The 19475-nt window shown below is 37.5% G+C and overlaps 1 protein-coding gene across 23 annotated transcripts in view; it reads right to left on the bottom strand.

Annotated features, from left to right (window-relative positions):
- Positions 1–19475, bottom strand: part of rarga (retinoic acid receptor gamma a) — a 174832-nt gene that overhangs the window by 34663 nt on the left and 120694 nt on the right. For 3 of the 23 annotated variants that reach the window (XR_015522595.1, XR_015522594.1, XM_087305078.1), the window contains exon 1: positions 11754–12204. The exons of 19 other annotated variants lie outside the window; for them this stretch is intronic. Coding sequence is in view for 2 of the 4 variants with exons in the window: in XM_087305078.1 (XP_087161204.1) it covers positions 11754–11898 (145 nt within the window). In the remaining 2 variants the exon portion in view is untranslated. 23 annotated transcript variants of the gene reach the window in all.

The following is a 19475-nucleotide window of genomic DNA, read 5'->3' as shown; positions in this document are numbered from 1 at the left end:
TTCCGCGAATCCAAAAAGAGCCACATATTGATAAATAATGTTATGATAGCTGTTTTAACACGAAGATAAGATTGAATTGCTTCTTGTTACAGTTATGAAATAGTTTGGAAACAAGCAGGAAATGTTCATGGGCCAATGACATGACCACACTGAAATGGTCTATAGTTGGTATCAACATTGCGTTATAAGCAGATAAGGGAAACATATTTCTGTTGACATATTTGAATCTTTAGCCATTCTGGACCAGTTTTCTGATTACTTTAAGGGCAGAATCTACTGGCAGGTGTATTTTTGGGCTTCTTGTGATCTTACAATCTAATACTGCGGAAATAAGCTTGCACAATTTACAAATTTACTCAGAAAGCTGCGACTTTGTGACAGAATCAGGACTGCTTTGCTTGTGCTTCTCACATTTTTCACTTTTAAACCAAACAAATGATTTTAAATGTCAAAGTTTAAATGCTTCAACAACAACACATCCCATAATGTTTAAGGATTCGGTCAGTAGATGAAGAGCAGTTAGCTGGTCTCTAATGGCTGACTGATTGAGGGTTTAATGAACAAAAATGCATCTTAAAGCCAGGTTCAAACAGCTCCATAGACCCTATTTAAAAGATGTTTGGATGAAGGTGATCCAGCATTTGGCCTGAATGACCCATGAAAGATTGACACTAACACATCAATAGACAGAGAATCAATCGCCCACACTTGAGTCCTTCCTGGATTACAGGCAATCAGACACCCTTTCAGTTACGGCTTGCACAGATACTGGCCTCTCCATCTTTTTTCTGGCTTGGTAACTTGACGTCTGCTGGTTTAAGCCTTAAGAACTCCATTGATCTTCCATCGGATCCGTCATGCCCTTGAGCAAGTCATTTAACCTTGGGTAGCTCCAGGGGCTTGTCCCTATAATAAATGTAATTTGCAATATGTAAGCTGCTCTAGATAAAAGTGTCCACTTAATTAAATATAAAGATTTCAATTAGAATCAAAAAGGTTTTTATAGCCCAGGGCCATAGGGAAACCTCTTTTTAATTCCCTAGTTCTTTAGAAACCCATCTATTCAGCAGTTCTTCAAAGAAGCGACCCTTAAAATTAAAGGTTCTAAAATTGAGTTTTTGCAGCCATGCCATAGAAGAACCATTCTGAGTTTGAGAAAAAAAGCTATCTTAAAATAAACGTATTTATAACCTACAACCTTTCTCCACAACACAGAACCTTTTTTGAAATGAAAAGGTTCCATGGACGCTTATGGCCTGTTTCCACTGTCAAAAGGTACCTAAAAGTGAACCTTACTGTACCACTTTTTGGGCACCCTTTGCAAAGGGTACCTAGCATGACAAAAGGGAACCAAAAGGCAGAGCTAGACGCGCAGCTAAACACTATTGGTTTACACAGAAGCCTCACTCACGCAAACACAAGCAAGGAGAATGAAAACAAAGAAACCGCCATTTTTAAATACACAGCCGAGACATAAAATCGTAATACTATATACATATAATAATGAGCCATGGTTGAACCGAGCTCAGACAAACCTTGTCGTTGTCTTGATGTACAGCCACAAAGCCAAGAAGAACAAACTCTGCCATGTCCTGTTTTTGTTAAACGAGGCAGTCTAAATATTACTGTTTGGCGTGGTTAAATCTAATTAATTTACTCTCATAATTTTTAACTTGTAATATTAAGTGTCTAGGATAACTAGAATTTTCTAAGTAAATATTTATACAATTACTTCATGTAATAAATGAAACAAGTGGAAAGAGTTAAATATTCATATTTATTTACTTGTAATGTTTAAATATTTTCTAATCAATGCAAACTTGGTAATATTAAGTCAATTTTGATAACTGATATGTCGTAAGGGATGTGTAGTTCCTAGAATGCTTTGCATGGGATTGAATAAAGAGTAGAATATTTTGAAAATAAAAGCAATCTTAGGTGTTTTAATTTAAAAGAAAGACTTGTTAGAGTTTAATCATCATTACTTTGAAGATTAAGAAGTTTTGAGTAAGTGTTTTTAGTTTTGTGGTTAACACCTTTCAGAAAAGTAGCACTCTAAAAAAAAAACTAAAAAAGTTTTTTAACATTAATGTTTGATGCTTCACTCAAAGAGCGAAAGCTATGCTAACACTAATTCTGAGATCAGTAAGGACTTTTTAAAGTAAATTTGCTCTTGGGTTCAAATTGCCTAAACTAAAGTGAAATAACAAATTCCAAGTCAGAGGGAATGTGCGTTTAATTAAACAAGTTATGCCAGATGTACTAATTTGTAACAGTTCCTTTTGCTAAAACATGAACTTGACATTACTTGATTAATTTGAATAAATATAGACTCAAAATTAAGGATAATCATTTAACTTTTACTTAGTTAATTTAGGAGTGTTAGATTAAACATTAGGTAAATTTTACATGACAGTGACAAGTTAATTGTATCTGATATGAGAATGTAAAATTTACTTGAAATTTGTCACAAGGATTTTTCAAGAGTTTTTTTTCATTGACACACAGCATTGTTGTTTTGAAAAAACAATCAAAGAAACATAATCCTGTTGCACAACTACACTTGATTTTTGTTTTATTGTAAAAGAAACTAAATAAGAAAACATGTTAAATGAGAATCTGCATCTTATTGTATAGCATACTTCAAAAAATAAATATGATTTAGTATTAAAAATGTTTTGTTATGATTATGTTTTTAAATGAATTGGTCTTACACGTCACATTTTCAGATTTTTTATAGTATATGTATTAATTCCGGTACTTTTGCCATAAATTGACATTTCAACCATTTGGTAGAGGTTGATATTTTAGAATAGATTGGATGTGTTGAAAAAAGCATTCAGTGAGTTAACTAGCAACATTAGGAGTTAAGAAATGCAATCCAATTTTTTTTTTCTTGGTGAGGCAGGTAAAGGGTTAAGAATAATAAAAAATGTAGTGTTTTATGAGTTTTTATGAGAGTTAATGAACGCAAAGCTTTTGTTTAGTCTTAAACACAAGCCATTTAGTAAACCGTTTAAGAGACCTTTGTCCTATTCCTCTAGTAGGACTTGATCCAATCCAGACAGTGAGGGGTAATCAGAGCACAAAGACTGGGAATGAAGGCCTGATTCAGAGGAGACAGATTTCTGGTACTGACATCCAAATTTGCAAGTCCACTGAATCTCCAGCACCCCTACCAGGCTTCATCTGTGCTGTCAACCCCTGAGTGAGAGTGTCTCCTCTAATTCCTCTCCACTCCAATGGCTGGATGCATCCTCCATGGACACAGCCATTGATCAAGCCAACAGGCAGCGAGACAGCCTCATCTAACCATTATCTTTGATCCTCTAGACTTCCTCTCACCATCTGTCTGCGCTCACCTGCTTCAAGACGGGCAACTTTAGCTTGAGTCACAGCCTGAAGTTTCTCAGGGACAGAGGTGGAGGAACTCCTTGTTTGGCTCTTATTGCTTCCTTCCCCAAACAATAGAAACCACAAAAGAAGAAGCCGCCAAACTACTAAGGCTGACACCTTATTCTCATAACAAACTAAACTGCAGGTCCTACTTGAATGCTGATCCCCAATTACTGAGTCGCTTTTGTAATAGCTGCATGAGCTCTGTGCATAAATAGTGGACCCATAGTGTTGCTTTCTGCTGTCTGCGTGATTTGTGTTTGCTGCTCGTAGTAGCTGTGGTTTCTAGAGTACGAATACTGGCTCTTTCATTATCAATCCATAAGACTGGCACGGTTAAGTTCTTTCAAATGGCACGAGGGCGAGTCTGTGAGAAACTTCTGCTTTGACTATAGGGGAAATTACAATATGATGTGTGCTTACGTGAGCGGAATTTTTCACGCCTTCAGCAGCTGCCCAAGATGTTTGGGTGTGGACGGGCACACTTTGTGGAAACTGGCAGTTTCAGACTAATACAGCATGCAGTTTGATGTCCTATCATAACCCCGCAGAGCGACAGACAGGTTTCAGTCGTAACTGAAAAGGAAGTCACCTTGAGAGATGAATCCAGCGCCGTCTTTGCCCAGACCACAATACGCCTTTTATTTAGATCCAAAACAGCTTTTCTAAATGGAGCGGAGAGCAGGCGAGCCACCGTTCATCAGACAGACGGTGTCATCCCTGCTCATACTAAACACTGCGCTGAGTCTTCAGACGGCAGATGATCGTTTAAAAAGATGGATGTGTGGGGGTAAAGTACAGATGGTCTGGCCTAACAAGCATGCTTGTGCTCCTGTATCCATTCATCTTTTATGGCTGATTTAGGATGGCCTCTCACCTTCATCTGCATGTGCACATACATTTATTTTGAGTTTAAAATATGTTTATAATGTGTTTAATATGATTATATATCATTAGAATAGATGTTTTAAAAATGGCATAGGTATAATTTATAGTCGTAAAAATATCTGACCAACAATGGTGCATTGCATCGCAGTACTGCTTTGATGGCAGTAGAGATGGTGCATTAAAGAGGAGGAATTTAAAGGCACAACTTCTCTCCAAGTGTTTTACTGCAGTGACAGTATCAGAATGCTTAATCACATTCAGAATTCTCCTTTAAAGCATTGCCCCTGAAAATCCTAAAGCAAAAACAAAAGTCTAGCTTAAATAGCTGGTTGAACATCATTACTAGGCCCACACGGAATATGCATGTCCAGAAATCAGCAGATTTCTGCAGATTTTTAGCCCATCTTTGAGTCTTTTTCAATCTTTTTTATTGGTCTTTTGTATGACAATACAAATTAAATATTAAGAGGTAAACAGTAATGTATTGTCCATTACTAATCCCATCCCCTAACCTCTCATTCATTAACTCAACAAAACAACAATAAATAAATAGATAAATACATACATAAATACCAAACTGACTGACTGTCAAATCAGATCTAAGGGATACACCAAAGAGGACTAGCAAATGATCAGGTTGTATGTTGATTTTAAGGGCTTTAGTGAATGTATTAAAACACCGTACCAAGAAGTGGCCAGCTGTGGACATGACCAAAACATATGCAGATGGTCCGCAAGTGAATATTTGCAATGATTACAAGTAGAGCTTTGCAAAAAGAATTTAGCCAACTAAACTTTGCTTAAGTGAGGTCTAAATAATACCATAGTCTATTTATTTACCTGTGTTAATGTTTGTAAATTTATATTTATTCAGTTTTTAAATTATTTTCTGTAATATTGTTGACTTGATTTATTTGCAATACAGTTTGTAAAGTAATATTTGATGTCTTTTATTTTATAATATGATAGACTTGCTTTGTTTACCAACCAAATAAGTGGATCTAGATGGATTTGCATTGTAAACATTAAATAAAAGTTAAAAAGCTATTATCGATACTCCCAAAATAATTCCACACAAATCTGCAGATTTTTTACAAAGTTTTCTGCAGAAATAGCAAAAAATGTCTGCAGAATCTGTCTGGCCCTAATCACTACCCATCCCACAACAGGGTGCTTTACTCTGCATGAGTATCTGTAACATAAAACCGCTGATAAAATCAGTCTGAAAAAATTGTTATAGCCTTGCAGGCTTGACAACAGTAATCTGCAGGAGTATCAAAAAGCATTGAGATAGTGTTGAACACTGAAGGATGTGCCATGTCAGTGCTAGCGAGACAACACAATACCAAAATCAATGTCATCAACGCTGCAGCTAGACCCTGAACCTGATTCTCATTTTAGATAAAAACCAATGATTGACTCGATGGGGAGTTTCTGCAGGCCAACTGCAGAGACCCATAGTGGGGGTGCGAGGTATATTTCGGCTCACATATTCACATAACAGTGAGCCCTAGTAACGACAGAGCCAAGCCGTCAGTCAACAACACACTGGTAACAGAACTTCTCCCCTCACACTGAGCTCACACATGGTTTCAGACTGACAAAGATCCTGCCAACGCCTCGCCCCCATAGAGAAACTGCCAACCAGGCACTGGAGCTCTCAGTAAACATCCACTAAATCATCAGACAAAAGGGAGGTGATGGCCAAACTATGACAGCCATTAAGCCTCACCCAGAGTTTTCAATCCCATGATGCCTGGCCTTGTTTGTGTCTCTCAGAGACCCATGAAAGTGAAGAGGAAAGATTAGCTAATTAGCAATGCTTCCTGAATAGAACGTGGGACAAATTTGGACTGTGGCTTGTCCATCGAGACGGTCCTGGAATCCACAACAAGGTGTAAAGAAGAACTCACCCTAATAATTTGAACCAAGCAGAACCATACAGCTTTATTATTGTTATTATGGTTTGATCAATTGCATCAACATTTCACAGTTAGTCTACAATTCGCCCATCCCTCAAGCAGCGCAAAACAGTCATTGTTGCTGTTCTATGAGAGGCGGATCTCTCTTATTTACGGTTCCTTGACCCTGCCGGGATATTATAAACTGCTCTTACAGCAGTAAATGGATTCCAGCGGCAAACTGTGGAATCTCAGCGGCTGCGTCAAGCCTGCTCTCTTGGGTTCGCCTTCAACTCCTTCGCAGACAGAGTTCAACGGCCATCCATACACAGCTACTGCACCACCTTTAAATCATCAAAACGCACTGAAACACCTTATGCATAATTCACAGATGCAAGCACACCAGATAAAAGCAGCAGATAACAGCACAGACATGTTTCTGATAAGATTCAACATCTGAAAGCTCACCGTTCAAGGATGCATATGCAATTGTGCATGCTAATGTCTGCTTTTTAAACATTTAGATCACCTTCTTCTGCTCACTTAATATTTAAAAGCACTAATGCTAATAGATTCAACACTGTTAACTTGATTCTTATTATCTTTTTACGCTGTACACTGCAGTGTTTAAGCATTCAATCCACTTTGCAGAACATTCTCATACACTGTTCTTTACCATCCTAACCCATCCATAATGCCAAATACTGTATAAGATTTAAGAAATTCAACAGCAACAAAAAAAAATCTATATGCTTTCACTTTTGTGTCCTATTCTAGCTTCCCTAAACAATATCTGAAACCTCGTATTACTAGCACTTCCTTTTGTTTATTTAACTCTTTATCATTTATTACTTATGTTGATTTTTCCTGAAGTTGCTTTGGATAAAAGCACTTGCCAAATGTGTAATTACACACTTTTAGTGTAATTACAACCCAACATAACATCAGCCATGTATCAGTTATTTGCTGTAACATGAAAATAATTATAGGCTCATGAGTCAGAATTTTATTATCATTCATTCATTTTCATAAATCCCTTTATTCATCTGAGGTTGCCACAGTGGAATGAACCGCCAACTTATCCAGCATATGTTTTATGCAGCGTATGCCCTTCCAGCTGCAACCCAGTACTGGGAAACATCCATACACAGTCATTCACACACATACACTAAGGCCAATTTAGCTTATTCATTTCTCCTATACTGCATGTCTTTGGGTTGTGGGGGAAACCGGAGCACCTGAAAGAAACCTGCAAACTCCACACTGAAATGCTGACTGATCCAGTCAGGACTCAAACCAGTGACCTTCTTGCTGTAAAGCGACAGTGCTAACCACTGAGCCACTGTGTCACCCCAGAATTTTATCATCAGTGCTTAATTATACAGTGTTATAAAATTTGCCATACTAAGTAATCGTACACAGACTGGTGCAATGGTGAATATTTATACAGTTTATAAGCACATCACAAGCAAAACAACAACAAGAACACTGACGGCTATGAAACATCAGAAGTGATAATCCTTAGTTCAAACGCTAGACAAAGCACTTGCTTGCAGGCTAAAATGTCCTTGCAATAAAATGCAAGAGTGAATAACTAGTCAACAAGTAAAAGCATCATTCGTGGCTTGTTGAATACTAACAGGGTATCTTTCTATTGTTGGACTAGGATGCAATCAGTGTGAATCCCTAACAGCCAACCACTTTTTCCTATTTCCTCCAACACACACACACATACGCGCATTGAATCAATCAAGTATCGTTTTTTATTCTCCTTCCTCGTCCGCCACTCTAATCTTTTAATTGAATCTTTTTGTAATTATAACAAAATAATTGAGGGCTTCCATTAAAACAAAAAATGAGAGAGGGCTGCGTGTGACAGCGGACACAGGAAGCCCTCATTTCCCTGTCTTTCACGAAGAGGTCTGTTTCAGAGAGCTTATCAGAGTCTGATGCGGACAGGACACTTTGCAGAAAACAATGGTGTGTGTGTGTGTGTGTGTGTGTGTGTGTGTGTGTATGAGAGCAAATGATCAGTACAGGAAGATCATCCTGAGTTCTTGCAGCAAAAAGCATGCCATCTAATCTCAAAAACATGGTAAATAAACTTCCTGTGACTCTGATGGTGACATTTCAGTGTCGCACATAATGAGCAATCTGTCAGCAATAAAAAAAAGAGCAGTTCAGAGAAATGTGATTTTATCTTTCTTAGATATAGATTACCAAATCACCTGCTACGTTTCTACTTCCTTTTTTTTATATATGGCTCAATACAGCACTGGTGCTTTAAAAATTTGCCTAATGAAAACGATCTCTCAGGGATGGAACAAAAGTACCCCACACAGTCACAAGATACCAAAACATTGGCCCGTGCAAAGCCTCTGTGTAACCTCTGCCACTGAATTTTCAAAATCTGCAAAGGTCTTGAACTGCTGCACATAAAAACAGGAAAGACTGGCCACACTGACAGTGGCCTGCAATGCTCTTGCTCTTCACCTCTAACAGGCAGCAGGGGGTTTGGTGAACAGTGCAGGGTAATGCAAGTGAAGAGGCTTCATTGTCAGCTTGGTTTACAGCGTGGTTCAAGTTTCCTGTAAGCCAATACTAAGAAAAAGACGGGCACATTTCAAATCAGACTGTGGTGACAATAGAAGCATCTAAATGCAAACCTCAAATGCACATTTAGCATATCCAAAAAACAAAGGATGCACAGATTTCTCCAGTTAGTTACAGTTTAAAAGCTTAGAGTTGGTCAAATTTGTTTTGGAAAAGACTTTCATATTATGCTTACCGAGGCTGAATTTATCTGAATTATTTTAACATTTTAAAAAGCATTTATTTCTAGGTTGAGCTTTCTGCATTATTTTACATTATTATATTTAATGTCACGTGACCCTTTGTAAAACTTTTGCTGCTCAAAAAAATTTTCTGATGTTTATGTTTATAATCTAATGTATATGCACAAATATAATATTGTATAGCATCCTATTAAAAACAGCATGTAGGGGTGTACTTGCATATACTGAGCACTGTAATCCATTAACTTACTATAGTAATTAGGCATATTTACATGCAATTAATTAATATTACTCAGTAGTTAAATAGTTTCACACTGTAATGGACACCTTAAAATAATGTGTAATCAAATGTTATTCTGATTATGTAATCATTCAAAGGTCAGCAGTTTTTATTGCAACAATGCAAGTCTTTACTTTCAGTTTGTATTAATTCAATGCAGCCTTGATGAATAAAACATTAATTTCTCACTGCCCCCAATCTTTTGAACTGCAACGCCACATCAGCTGCATAATCTAGATCAGGGGTGTCCAAACTTTTTCGTATGAAGGGCCAAAAACCAAATATCATTGAGAGCTGTGGGCCGAAGGTAAATATACCAAACTGTTTTACATTAAAGTTGTCACGGTTAATTTCCTAATTATTCAATATATTTCAAAATAAATAGTAAACATTACTATAAATCATATTAACTAGCACAGTATAGCTTTTTGAATGATAACATATTGCAATAAAAACAAAAAACAATCACATTTATAGGAGTGGAGTTCAATGCTAAATACACTAGTCAAGCAGAATCTGTCTATGACTTGATTTGCTCACTGAATTCTCTGCATTGTCGGGTGACAGTATGTACATTTAAACAAAATCTGATTCATTTACACCATAAAATTGAAAAATACATTTCTGTCAGCTTTTAACAATAAAACAAACAAACAAACAAAGGGTTACATTAAATTTGAATAGACAATCTCGAAACCATCCCCATCAATCTCCCTCTGTCCTCAGATGGGATGGGGTCCCAATCAAAGGTTACCATGGGCTAACTTTGGCTCGCAGGCCCTAGTTTGGGCATCTCTAATCTAGAATAAAGAGTTTGAGCACATCACACAGACACAAACACCACTAAAGTCTTACACATGGGATATAATGTAACAAAGTACAAAGACATAAAAAAATCAAAAACAGTTGCCAAAACTCTATCACAAGTAGACCACTTGATATATTAACACATGGTGCTCATGTGGATAACGCAGGTTCAAGTCGTGGCCTGCAATGTGCCCCTACCCCCTCTGAGCAGCTCTCTAATCAAATAAAGACACACAAAACCTGAAACTTCAAGAGACAGCAAGACAAATCCTCTGAGAAGTCTACCCACAATGCACTGCAGCTGGCCTGCTTCTAATTAAATACCAGACTAAAACATTGATCAATCTGGTTTAAGTAGACAATGAAGAGTAACTAGTGAGTGTGTCCTGTGGTCGGATAGGCCGGTCTTGTTTACAGAGGCTATTGGGCACGGTGGCTTGTAACAGTACACCGTTCCTGCTCTTCCCCGAGGGCAGCGGGATCTGTCCGACCGACTCTCCATCTCCACTGTTTCCTGGAACCAGGAAGGAACAGAACTCGAGAAGCAGCGGCAGTGCAATCGGAGGGCTTGTTTTCCAATGTGGGCCCTGAGCTTGTGTAGCGTTGGTGAGACATGACTGATTAAATAAACAGATTTCATCTTGTTATCATCAGGGCCCTGGTCAAGGAGAAGAGGCATTATGGACCTCCCTCCCTCCCCTCCCCTCCGGGTCGAGCTCAGACAGGGCATCTGTCTTCATTAAAGAGAACCCAGTGTGGCTGACAGCCACTGAAACGTTGGTGTCTTTCACGATTAATGAAGACAGATGAGTCGCCCTCAGAGGCCGAGAAGGAGGAACACAAAGCAGAAGCTTCAACAAATACAAATGGAAAACAGCGAGAGCGCTGTGCATTTTGGGAAAAGGGTAACAGGGATGTTTACCGAACTGAACGTTTGAGTTTTCTTTTCTCCGGCTCAGTGTTGCATCAAGTATCTCTCGATCTGCTCGCCTATGAAAATGGACCCCAGTTTGGTTCAAGCTAAAAAAAAGGATTGTTTTAAGAGCCAAAGCTGTCTAAAGTCTGGAACAGAGCAAGGAAAAATATGATTGAAACACAAGGAATAAAAGGGAGAAAAACAAAGAGCGCTCCAGATCTTCTCTGCACTTTCCACTCAATACATTCACGCCAATTCTATACTATTTATTTCAGGCTATTTGGCTTCCTGTCACAGTCTAATCACCCAATCCGTTTTCCAATTCCCAATCTAAGAGTTTCATCTGTGACACACACACTTGAGTAATGTCCCCTCGTTTTTTCACTTTTACGCTTGTTTGATGCTGTTGTGTGGGCTGAGCCGTAGTCAGGCATGCTGGGATACCAGAGCTGTCAGGCACAATTGTGAAGTGAAGAAGACAAATGCAATCTGCATGACTGAAATTATAGCACAGTGTCAGGTTCCCCCCCACCCACTTCTCTCCCTCTCTCAAACACTCTCTCTTTCATCTCTCCCTCTCGCATTACTTCCTTTCTGTTTAACTTTTCATCAACTGACAAGGTCAAAAATCAGGTTACCCGCACTGTTGGTGAAACCAGACTCTGTTCGTGACAATCATGGAAAACGATCGACTCAGCCCTAGCGGTTTGTTTGGGTCGACGTGCAAAACAAGGCAGGCCCCTGATAGATGAAAATGAAAAAAGACTTACAGCGTACGCTGGCTGTCCCGGTCCAAGCAAAAGGGTCCAGTCCAGCATAGAAAGGACTCGCCTTCCGAAGCATGCATGCTCCCCGGTTGGTGACATCGTACAGTTGGCGGGGACCCATGCCCAGAGCCTCCATACAGTCGAACATGCTGCGTCCCGGTCACCCACCCGCCTCCGATTGCCTCTCGTCACCAAAAACAACAATAACAACACCCGCAGCTACGACAGTGCTAAATTCCCTGCTGGAATTCCTCTAGTCAGGATATACGTGCTGCCTGATCCTGCTGCTTTTGCTCTTGTAAGCGTTTCCTTCTCGCTCTCTCACGCTGCTTGTTTCTCTTTCCCTCTCTCCGGCTGATCTGCGGTGCTGCCTGCTCGGGGTGAGCTGTTCCTAGCGTGTTGTAACAGACCTAAATAACAGCCCCACATAGCACTCGCGGCTCTCAGACACACTGGAGTGAACCAACTGCCTCAGTCCTGCGCACACAGAGGGGGGTGGAGAGAGAGAGAGAGTGATCGAGAAGGGGGAGAGAGAGAGAGGGACACAGGGAGGGGCCACAGTGTGTGTGTGTATATGTGTGTGTTTGTGTGTTTGCATTGCCAGCTCTGATCTGCTTAGAGGACAAACTTTTATTTGATTCTCTCTGGCCCCTTTTTGTCTCTTTTGTGATTCATATTTCAGCACGCACTGCGCACAAACAGCCTTGCTTTTTTTACGCACCTCCCCCTGCAGTACATATGAGACCCCCACCACCCCCCGAACCCGTCCCTCAGCCCCGTCTCTAATCATAACCACATTAAAGTCCAGAGCGAGTGAGTGAAAAACAGAGAGAGAGAGAGTGCATTGTGCAAGCAGCAGATGCCAGGGCAAAATTCTCGCCTTTGTCTCCACAAAAACAGAGTAAATGACTGATGGCCGCTGCTGTCTCTAGCTCATTAAGTATGTGGTGAATATTCAAAGCCCCCTCTGGCCCTCATAGAAGCTCCTAAAAAGAGCAACTTTATTCAGTTCGTGCGGAGAATCCATGCGCTAGAGGACGCCAAGCAGGAGACCAACAGGAAGATGGAGTTGGGAAGGAATGTCAGGGCTTGTCTTTACGCTTGCGACAGTCATTTGATGGGTGTGAAAATGAGGATGTAAGAGGTAGAAGCGTATGGTTGGTGAAAAGCAGAACTGACGTGTACATTGAATTTGCTCGCTTAGTACTTTTAAAATAACTGCAGAGCATAAAAAATAAAAAGCAGGGAAACGTGGCTTGTGCAAATTACACATGACCAGCCCCAGAGACAATCTGTGGACTCCTTCACATTTCAATTATGTGGACAGGCTGACAGCATTATCTAATTAGTCAAATATTTAATAAACAAACATGCAATCCATTTCTAATTCTAATGAGCTCTCTAGAGTTCTGCGCAGATTCGGAGTGTGCCTGGACATGAACTACAGCCTTGAATAGACTTTAACATCCATCTCTCACAGCCTCATTACCATTTGCGCGTAATGAAATATTATGTCTACCCTGACAATTGTCTACTGATTTATCAGTCCAGCAGCACATCACAGACTACCAGATGATTCTGTGATATATTTTACACCATTCAACTCTACTGACTTCCATTCAAATTAAAATGTATTTACCCCCTCCATCCCCCCAGTAAACTAATGATAACGTTTCTTCCAGAAAATGTCAAAAAGGGTTTTTCAGATGTTTATACACTGTGCATTTTGTTAATTAAACACATTATCAAAGTTTTAGCTTCATAAATAAATCCATACTAAAACAATCTAACCCTATGGAATAACCAACATAGGCTCATTCTTAAAGCGTAGCCCTATATGCGTTTCTGGAGATCGCAATTTTTGTAGCCAGAGCTACAAATGGCTGCATTTCGTCTTTAAAACGAATGCTACGAAGCCGTATGATGCCGTTTCTTTTCTCGCTTACCAGTTGACTGCTTATCTCCATATGGACAGCTTTTCTGCTGTTACCAGTTTGTCCAGGAGCATGACACGTATGTTGGTAGACAGATCCGAGTTGACTGGGGTTCGAGTCTGTTAAAAAACGGTTCAAGAAAGCAGGTACGACAAAAACAAAAGCCAAAAAATAAAATAAAATAAAGAAGGTAATAACAGAGTGAGAATGTGGTCAAATCTGAAAATGTAGGAAAAATCAAGGGGCTTTTCTTTTTCTGGATTGCTTTTGAAAACACTGTGGTTGGGTTTATGGAAGGGGGTGGGCACTGGTCAATCTGTGCTTTTCAAAATACCATTGGTTGGGTTCAGGGAAGGGGTATGGTGGGGTTATTTGTCGGTTAATCAGTCAGTAAATTAGTCAGTTGACAGCGGCCTCTGGTGGATTTAAGTGAGAACAGCAGGCACAAATGGCACTCGCGAGAAATATTTGTGATCTGGAAAAGCATACACAGCAGTAGGCATGGGCTGAGATAAGATTCTGATGGTTTAATAACCTTGAATAAAAAATATCACGGTTTCATGGTTTCGCAGTATTGTGATTACTGCTCTAAAATATATTCTTTTTAAATGTCTGGTTAAAAAGCAAAAACTTTTTCCCTTTTGAACACATAATATTTTGTTTTGAGGAACATTTCAAATATTTTGGAGCAGTAAACATGTCAGGCTAAATAATTCAAATGGATCATTGACTTCATCTGTCTTCATTTATTTAAAAAAAAAAAAAAAAGTAGATTAAAAAATCGTACACATACCTTAGGAACGGTATAACAGAAAATATTGACAGTTTTAAAACCTTGACTTTTTCCAAACCACGGTATACCTTGAAAACGGTCACGTCCCATGCCTACACAGCAGCCTCTAGTGGACTCAATAAAAACTGCAAAAAAATGTAGCTCCTGGAACGTATTTTGCTCTCTCCAGAAATGTATATAGGGGTATGTAATCAGAATGAGCTTGGTTGAAAAAAACCCTGATTTTTCGATCACAACAAATGAATATATTTTTAATTTGGAAGAAATGTAATCAGATCGGATCATTCGTAGAATAAAATGGTCACACTTTACAATAAGGATTCATTAGTTCATGCTAGTTAATGCATTTATTAACATGAACTTATAATGAACAACGCTTGTACAGCATTTATTAATCATACTTCAACATTTACTAATGTACTATGAACATCCAAATTACACTTGTTAACATTAGTTAATGGACAACGAGGTAACATGAACTAACAATCAATAACTGTATTACCATTAACTAATGTTAACAAACATGAGCAAATACAGTAATAAATGTATTGTACATTGTTTGTTCCTGCTAGTAGATGCATTAACTAAAATTTTCTAATGCAACTTTATTGTAAAGTGTAACCAATAAATCAAATAACATTTCACTCAACCCCATACCTCTATTTACTTCCAGTTAATAGAAACTAAGAATTCTGAAGAGGTCTCTTAATTTTTCCATTGCTGTATATGAACTGTAGATATTATTTCTATGTTAAACATTCAATAAAAGCATAATTAAATTCTGTTACCACACAAGCCATAAAAATGAATAGTAAATAAAAATACACAGTTACTGACATAGATAATATATATATATATATATATATATATATATATATATATATATATATATATATATATATATATATATATATATATATTTTTTTTTTTTAAACCCACAATTTAAAACCATAAAAGCAATAATAATAATTAAAAGCAAATATGTTTGTATTTTACTAATATATTCAACATGTTTTAATATTTATTCATTCATTTATCCATGGCCTCAGTGGAGTGAACCACTAAGCATATGTTTTATGCAGCGGATGCCCTTCTAGCTGCAACCCAGCACTGGAAAACACCCACACATTCTTGCATTCACACACATACACTTCGGCCAATTTAGTTTATTTAATTTACCTATAGTGCATGTCTTTGAACTGTGGGGGAAACCGGAGCACCCGGAGGAAACCCACGTAAACATGGGGAGAACCTGCAAACTCCACTCAGAAATCCCAAATGATCCAGCCATGGCTCGAACCAGCGACCTTTTTCCTTTGAGGCGACAGTGCTAACCACTGAGCCACCGTGATGCCCATTATAATATTTAAATATATTAAAACAAATAATCACAACTTGTAGTTTTATGTGAAGTGACCAGAGAGTACAAACAAAATGTTCTTCTTAAAGAGATAATTCACCCAAAAAGATAAATGTACTCACCCTATACTTTTTCCAAACCTTGTTGTACATAAAATAGATTTTAAAGAAAGCTGAAAAACTCTAACCCTTGACATTTGTCGTAAGAAAAACCAATACTATGGAATGGCAGTTACAGATCTTCAGCTTTCTTTAAATATACTCTTTTGTTTTCAACAGGAGAAATAAAGTCAGACAGGTTTGGAGTAAACTCTGAGTCAATGATGACTAAATGTTCAGTTTGGGGTGAACTATCCCTCAACCCCACAGCCTTGTTTTCAATCAAGTGCAAATTCAAAACCCATCTATACTGGTCCCCCACACTATTTTGACTAACGACCGTTTTTTCCATGACCTTTCAGGCTGTTCAAAATCATTACATAGGGACTGCAGTAATAGATTTCCATTTGTATGTCAGATCACAAGACTCTACATCAATAAAAGCAAGTGGTTCTATACACTGAAGCCATTTGTGCACTAATAAGAGAAACTGATGTTACTATGGTGATTTGCAGCACATTTTACTCTTGACAATGTCTAGCTGAGCAAAAATAACTAGGAACACGCATTTTACTAGTGTCCTTCAAAGCTTTTACCAGGAAAGCACACTCTAGAACATACTCTTTCCATTTTCTCTTTCAAAACATCTGCGCACAATTGTTCCGTCCGTAATTTTCCTCAGTGTACTAAGCGACGAGGAGCTCATACATGCTAACAGATTTCAAAGAAACAACCCACGTTGCTTTTGAGATAATCCTTTCTATATGATCCCATACTGTATGATACAGTATTTGTGCAGATCCTGTTTATTGGTTTCACATAAGATTAGTCAGTACAAAAGGTCAAATTGAAACCACTCTAAGAATATATTTTATTTTAGTACAACCAAAATAACATGCTGGGAGAAATGATCAAATAAAATTGTACAGGAAAAATGAAGAAGGACATTTAAAATATTAAACTAGTCTGAATGTATATTAAATTAGTTTAAATGCATCAATTTAATGCATATCAAATAAAATTTCTTCCGTTTTTCTGTTTTTTTAAATTATTTTTGCAACACATCATTTGATCTTGAATGCATTATTTTTCCCCAATTTTACACTACAAAAACTAAAAATAGTTTAAAAATAACTTATAAACTTATAAAACAAACTATAAATAAGGTTGCTTCAACATACTTTAGGGACTAATATAGACGAACACTTAACATTTTCAATTACTTTTTAACTCAACAATTGGGCTTGTCAGTATTTGACCGAATATTGGATTAAAACCACCTGGCATTTTCGCATTTATATACATGATGTGTATACAAAAACAATGTACATTGTGTTCTCCTACTTTGAAATGTGTTTTTTTAAATCTATTTCTTTAATAATAATAATAATAATAATCATATAAAATAATTATCAAAATAATATATATATATATATATATATATATATATATATATATATATATATATATATATATATATATATATATATATGCACACACACACACCGTTAAACAAAAAAGTGCACTAAAATAGGTTTTATTTAAGAGCACGTCCACAATTTACTTAAAGTGCTGTTTTAGGCTACTAATTTTGTACTTGATGTACTAATATTTAATCTTTAGTATTATTTTAAGTACACTTAAGATGAACTAAGTGTATTTGACACATCATTAAGTTGAACTAAAATATACCTTTAATATACTACTTTAATATAAAAAAAAAATCAGTGTGTGTAAAGAACTCTTCAAAAACATGAAGTAAGCGTACTTACTGTACATACAGTGCTCAGCATATAAGTACACCCCGCATAAATCTCTTTTTTAAATTCATATTTTTAATAGGATGCTATACAATATTATATTTTTGCATATACATTAGATTAGTCAGTAGCGAAGACAAATCTGGAGCTTATCTAGCAAAATATCTTACGATAACAGTCCAAAAACTAGTACAGCCAAATTTGTTATAGAAAAATGTAGGCTGTAATTTTTTTTGCATTACTTTGCATGAATTTAATGGTTTTATCTTTCAATTTCTGAATATGTTTGGTGACTAAAATATTATTTTAATAAATATATCTGTTTAATAAATATGTTTAAATGTAAATTTTCAAAATGGGGTGAATTATGGGGTCATAAAATGGAGTCAGTTATGCTGAGCACTGTAAAGTGCATCTTAATGCACATTTTTGGGTAGTAGTAATAAGTTTATTATTTTATGTGTACTTAAGCATCAAATTGGGAAAATGCATTCAAATGATACTTTTAAGCATCACACTTATATTTTTAAGGTAGCACACTTTACTGCTATATGCTAAAAATCTATTTAAATATCAGTATTATTAGTATACTTGATATACTAGTGTCTTAAGTACTATTTAAGTAATAACTATTTAAGCCATGTCACCCTGCAGCCCAAGACCGGTTACTCACTGAAGCTAAGCAGGGCTGAGCCTGGTCAGTACCTGGATGGGAGACCACTAGCGAACACTAGGTTGCTGTTGGAAGTGGTGTTAGCGAGGCTAGCAGGGGGCGCTCAACCTGTGGTCTGTGTGAGTCCTAATGCCCCTGTAAAAGAGGAGGGGACACTACACTGTTAGTGGGCGCCGTCTTTCGGATGAGACGTTAAACCGAGGTCCTGACTCTCTGTGGTCATTAAAAATCCCATGGCACTTCTAGTAAAGAGCAGGGGTGTAACCCCGGTGTGCTGGCCAAAGTCCCTCAATCGGCCCTTGCGATCATGGCCTCCCAATCATCCTCATCCACTGAATTGACTGTATCACTGTCTCTTCACTCCACCAATAGCTGGTGTGTGGTGAGCGCACTGGCGCCGTTGTCCTGTGGCTGCTGTCGCATCATCCAAGTGGATGCTGCACACTGGTGGTGGTGTGGAGAGACCCCCCTCATGATTGTGAAGCGCTTTGGGTGTATGGCCATACACAATGAATGCGCTATATAAATACACATTACATTACAGGTAAAACTATACTTTTTAATTAGTATAGTTATAGTATATATTTTTATATTTAGTAAAAAATAAGTTACAATGTACTTAAATGTATTTCAGTATAATTTAGTTTTCTCAAGTACTCACCTGGGTGTGCGTGTATATATATATATAAACTCGTTATACAATAACTTCCCTAATTACCCTCACCTGCCTTGTTAACCTAATTAACCTAGTTAAGCCTTTAAATGTCACTTTAAGCTGTATAAAAGTGTCTATATCTAGTAAAATATTATTTACTGTCATGGCAAAGACAAAAGAATTTAGTTATTAGTAATGAGTTATTAAAACTATTATGTTTAGAAATTTGTTGAAAAAAAATCTTCTCTCCGTTAAACAGAAATTGGGGAAAAAATGAACAGGGGGCCAATAATTCTGACTTCAACTGTATAAAAATGCTAGAAATCCATAAAACCCTACATTTCAATGGGGAATAACACATTCATGTATGCTGACCAGTTGATTCAACAAGTTCTTATCTATTGCAACCCAAGTTGTCCCAAATGACTCCTTCCACCCCTAATAAACCCAAT

The sequence above is a fragment of the Danio rerio genome, chromosome 23, assembly GCF_052040795.2.
Source record: "Danio rerio strain M-AB ecotype USA chromosome 23, GRCz13ab, whole genome shotgun sequence".
NCBI classification, from domain to species: Eukaryota; Metazoa; Chordata; class Actinopteri; order Cypriniformes; family Danionidae; genus Danio; species Danio rerio.
Note: the sequence above shows the minus strand (reverse complement) of the source record. Positions and strands in the feature narration are given on the sequence as shown.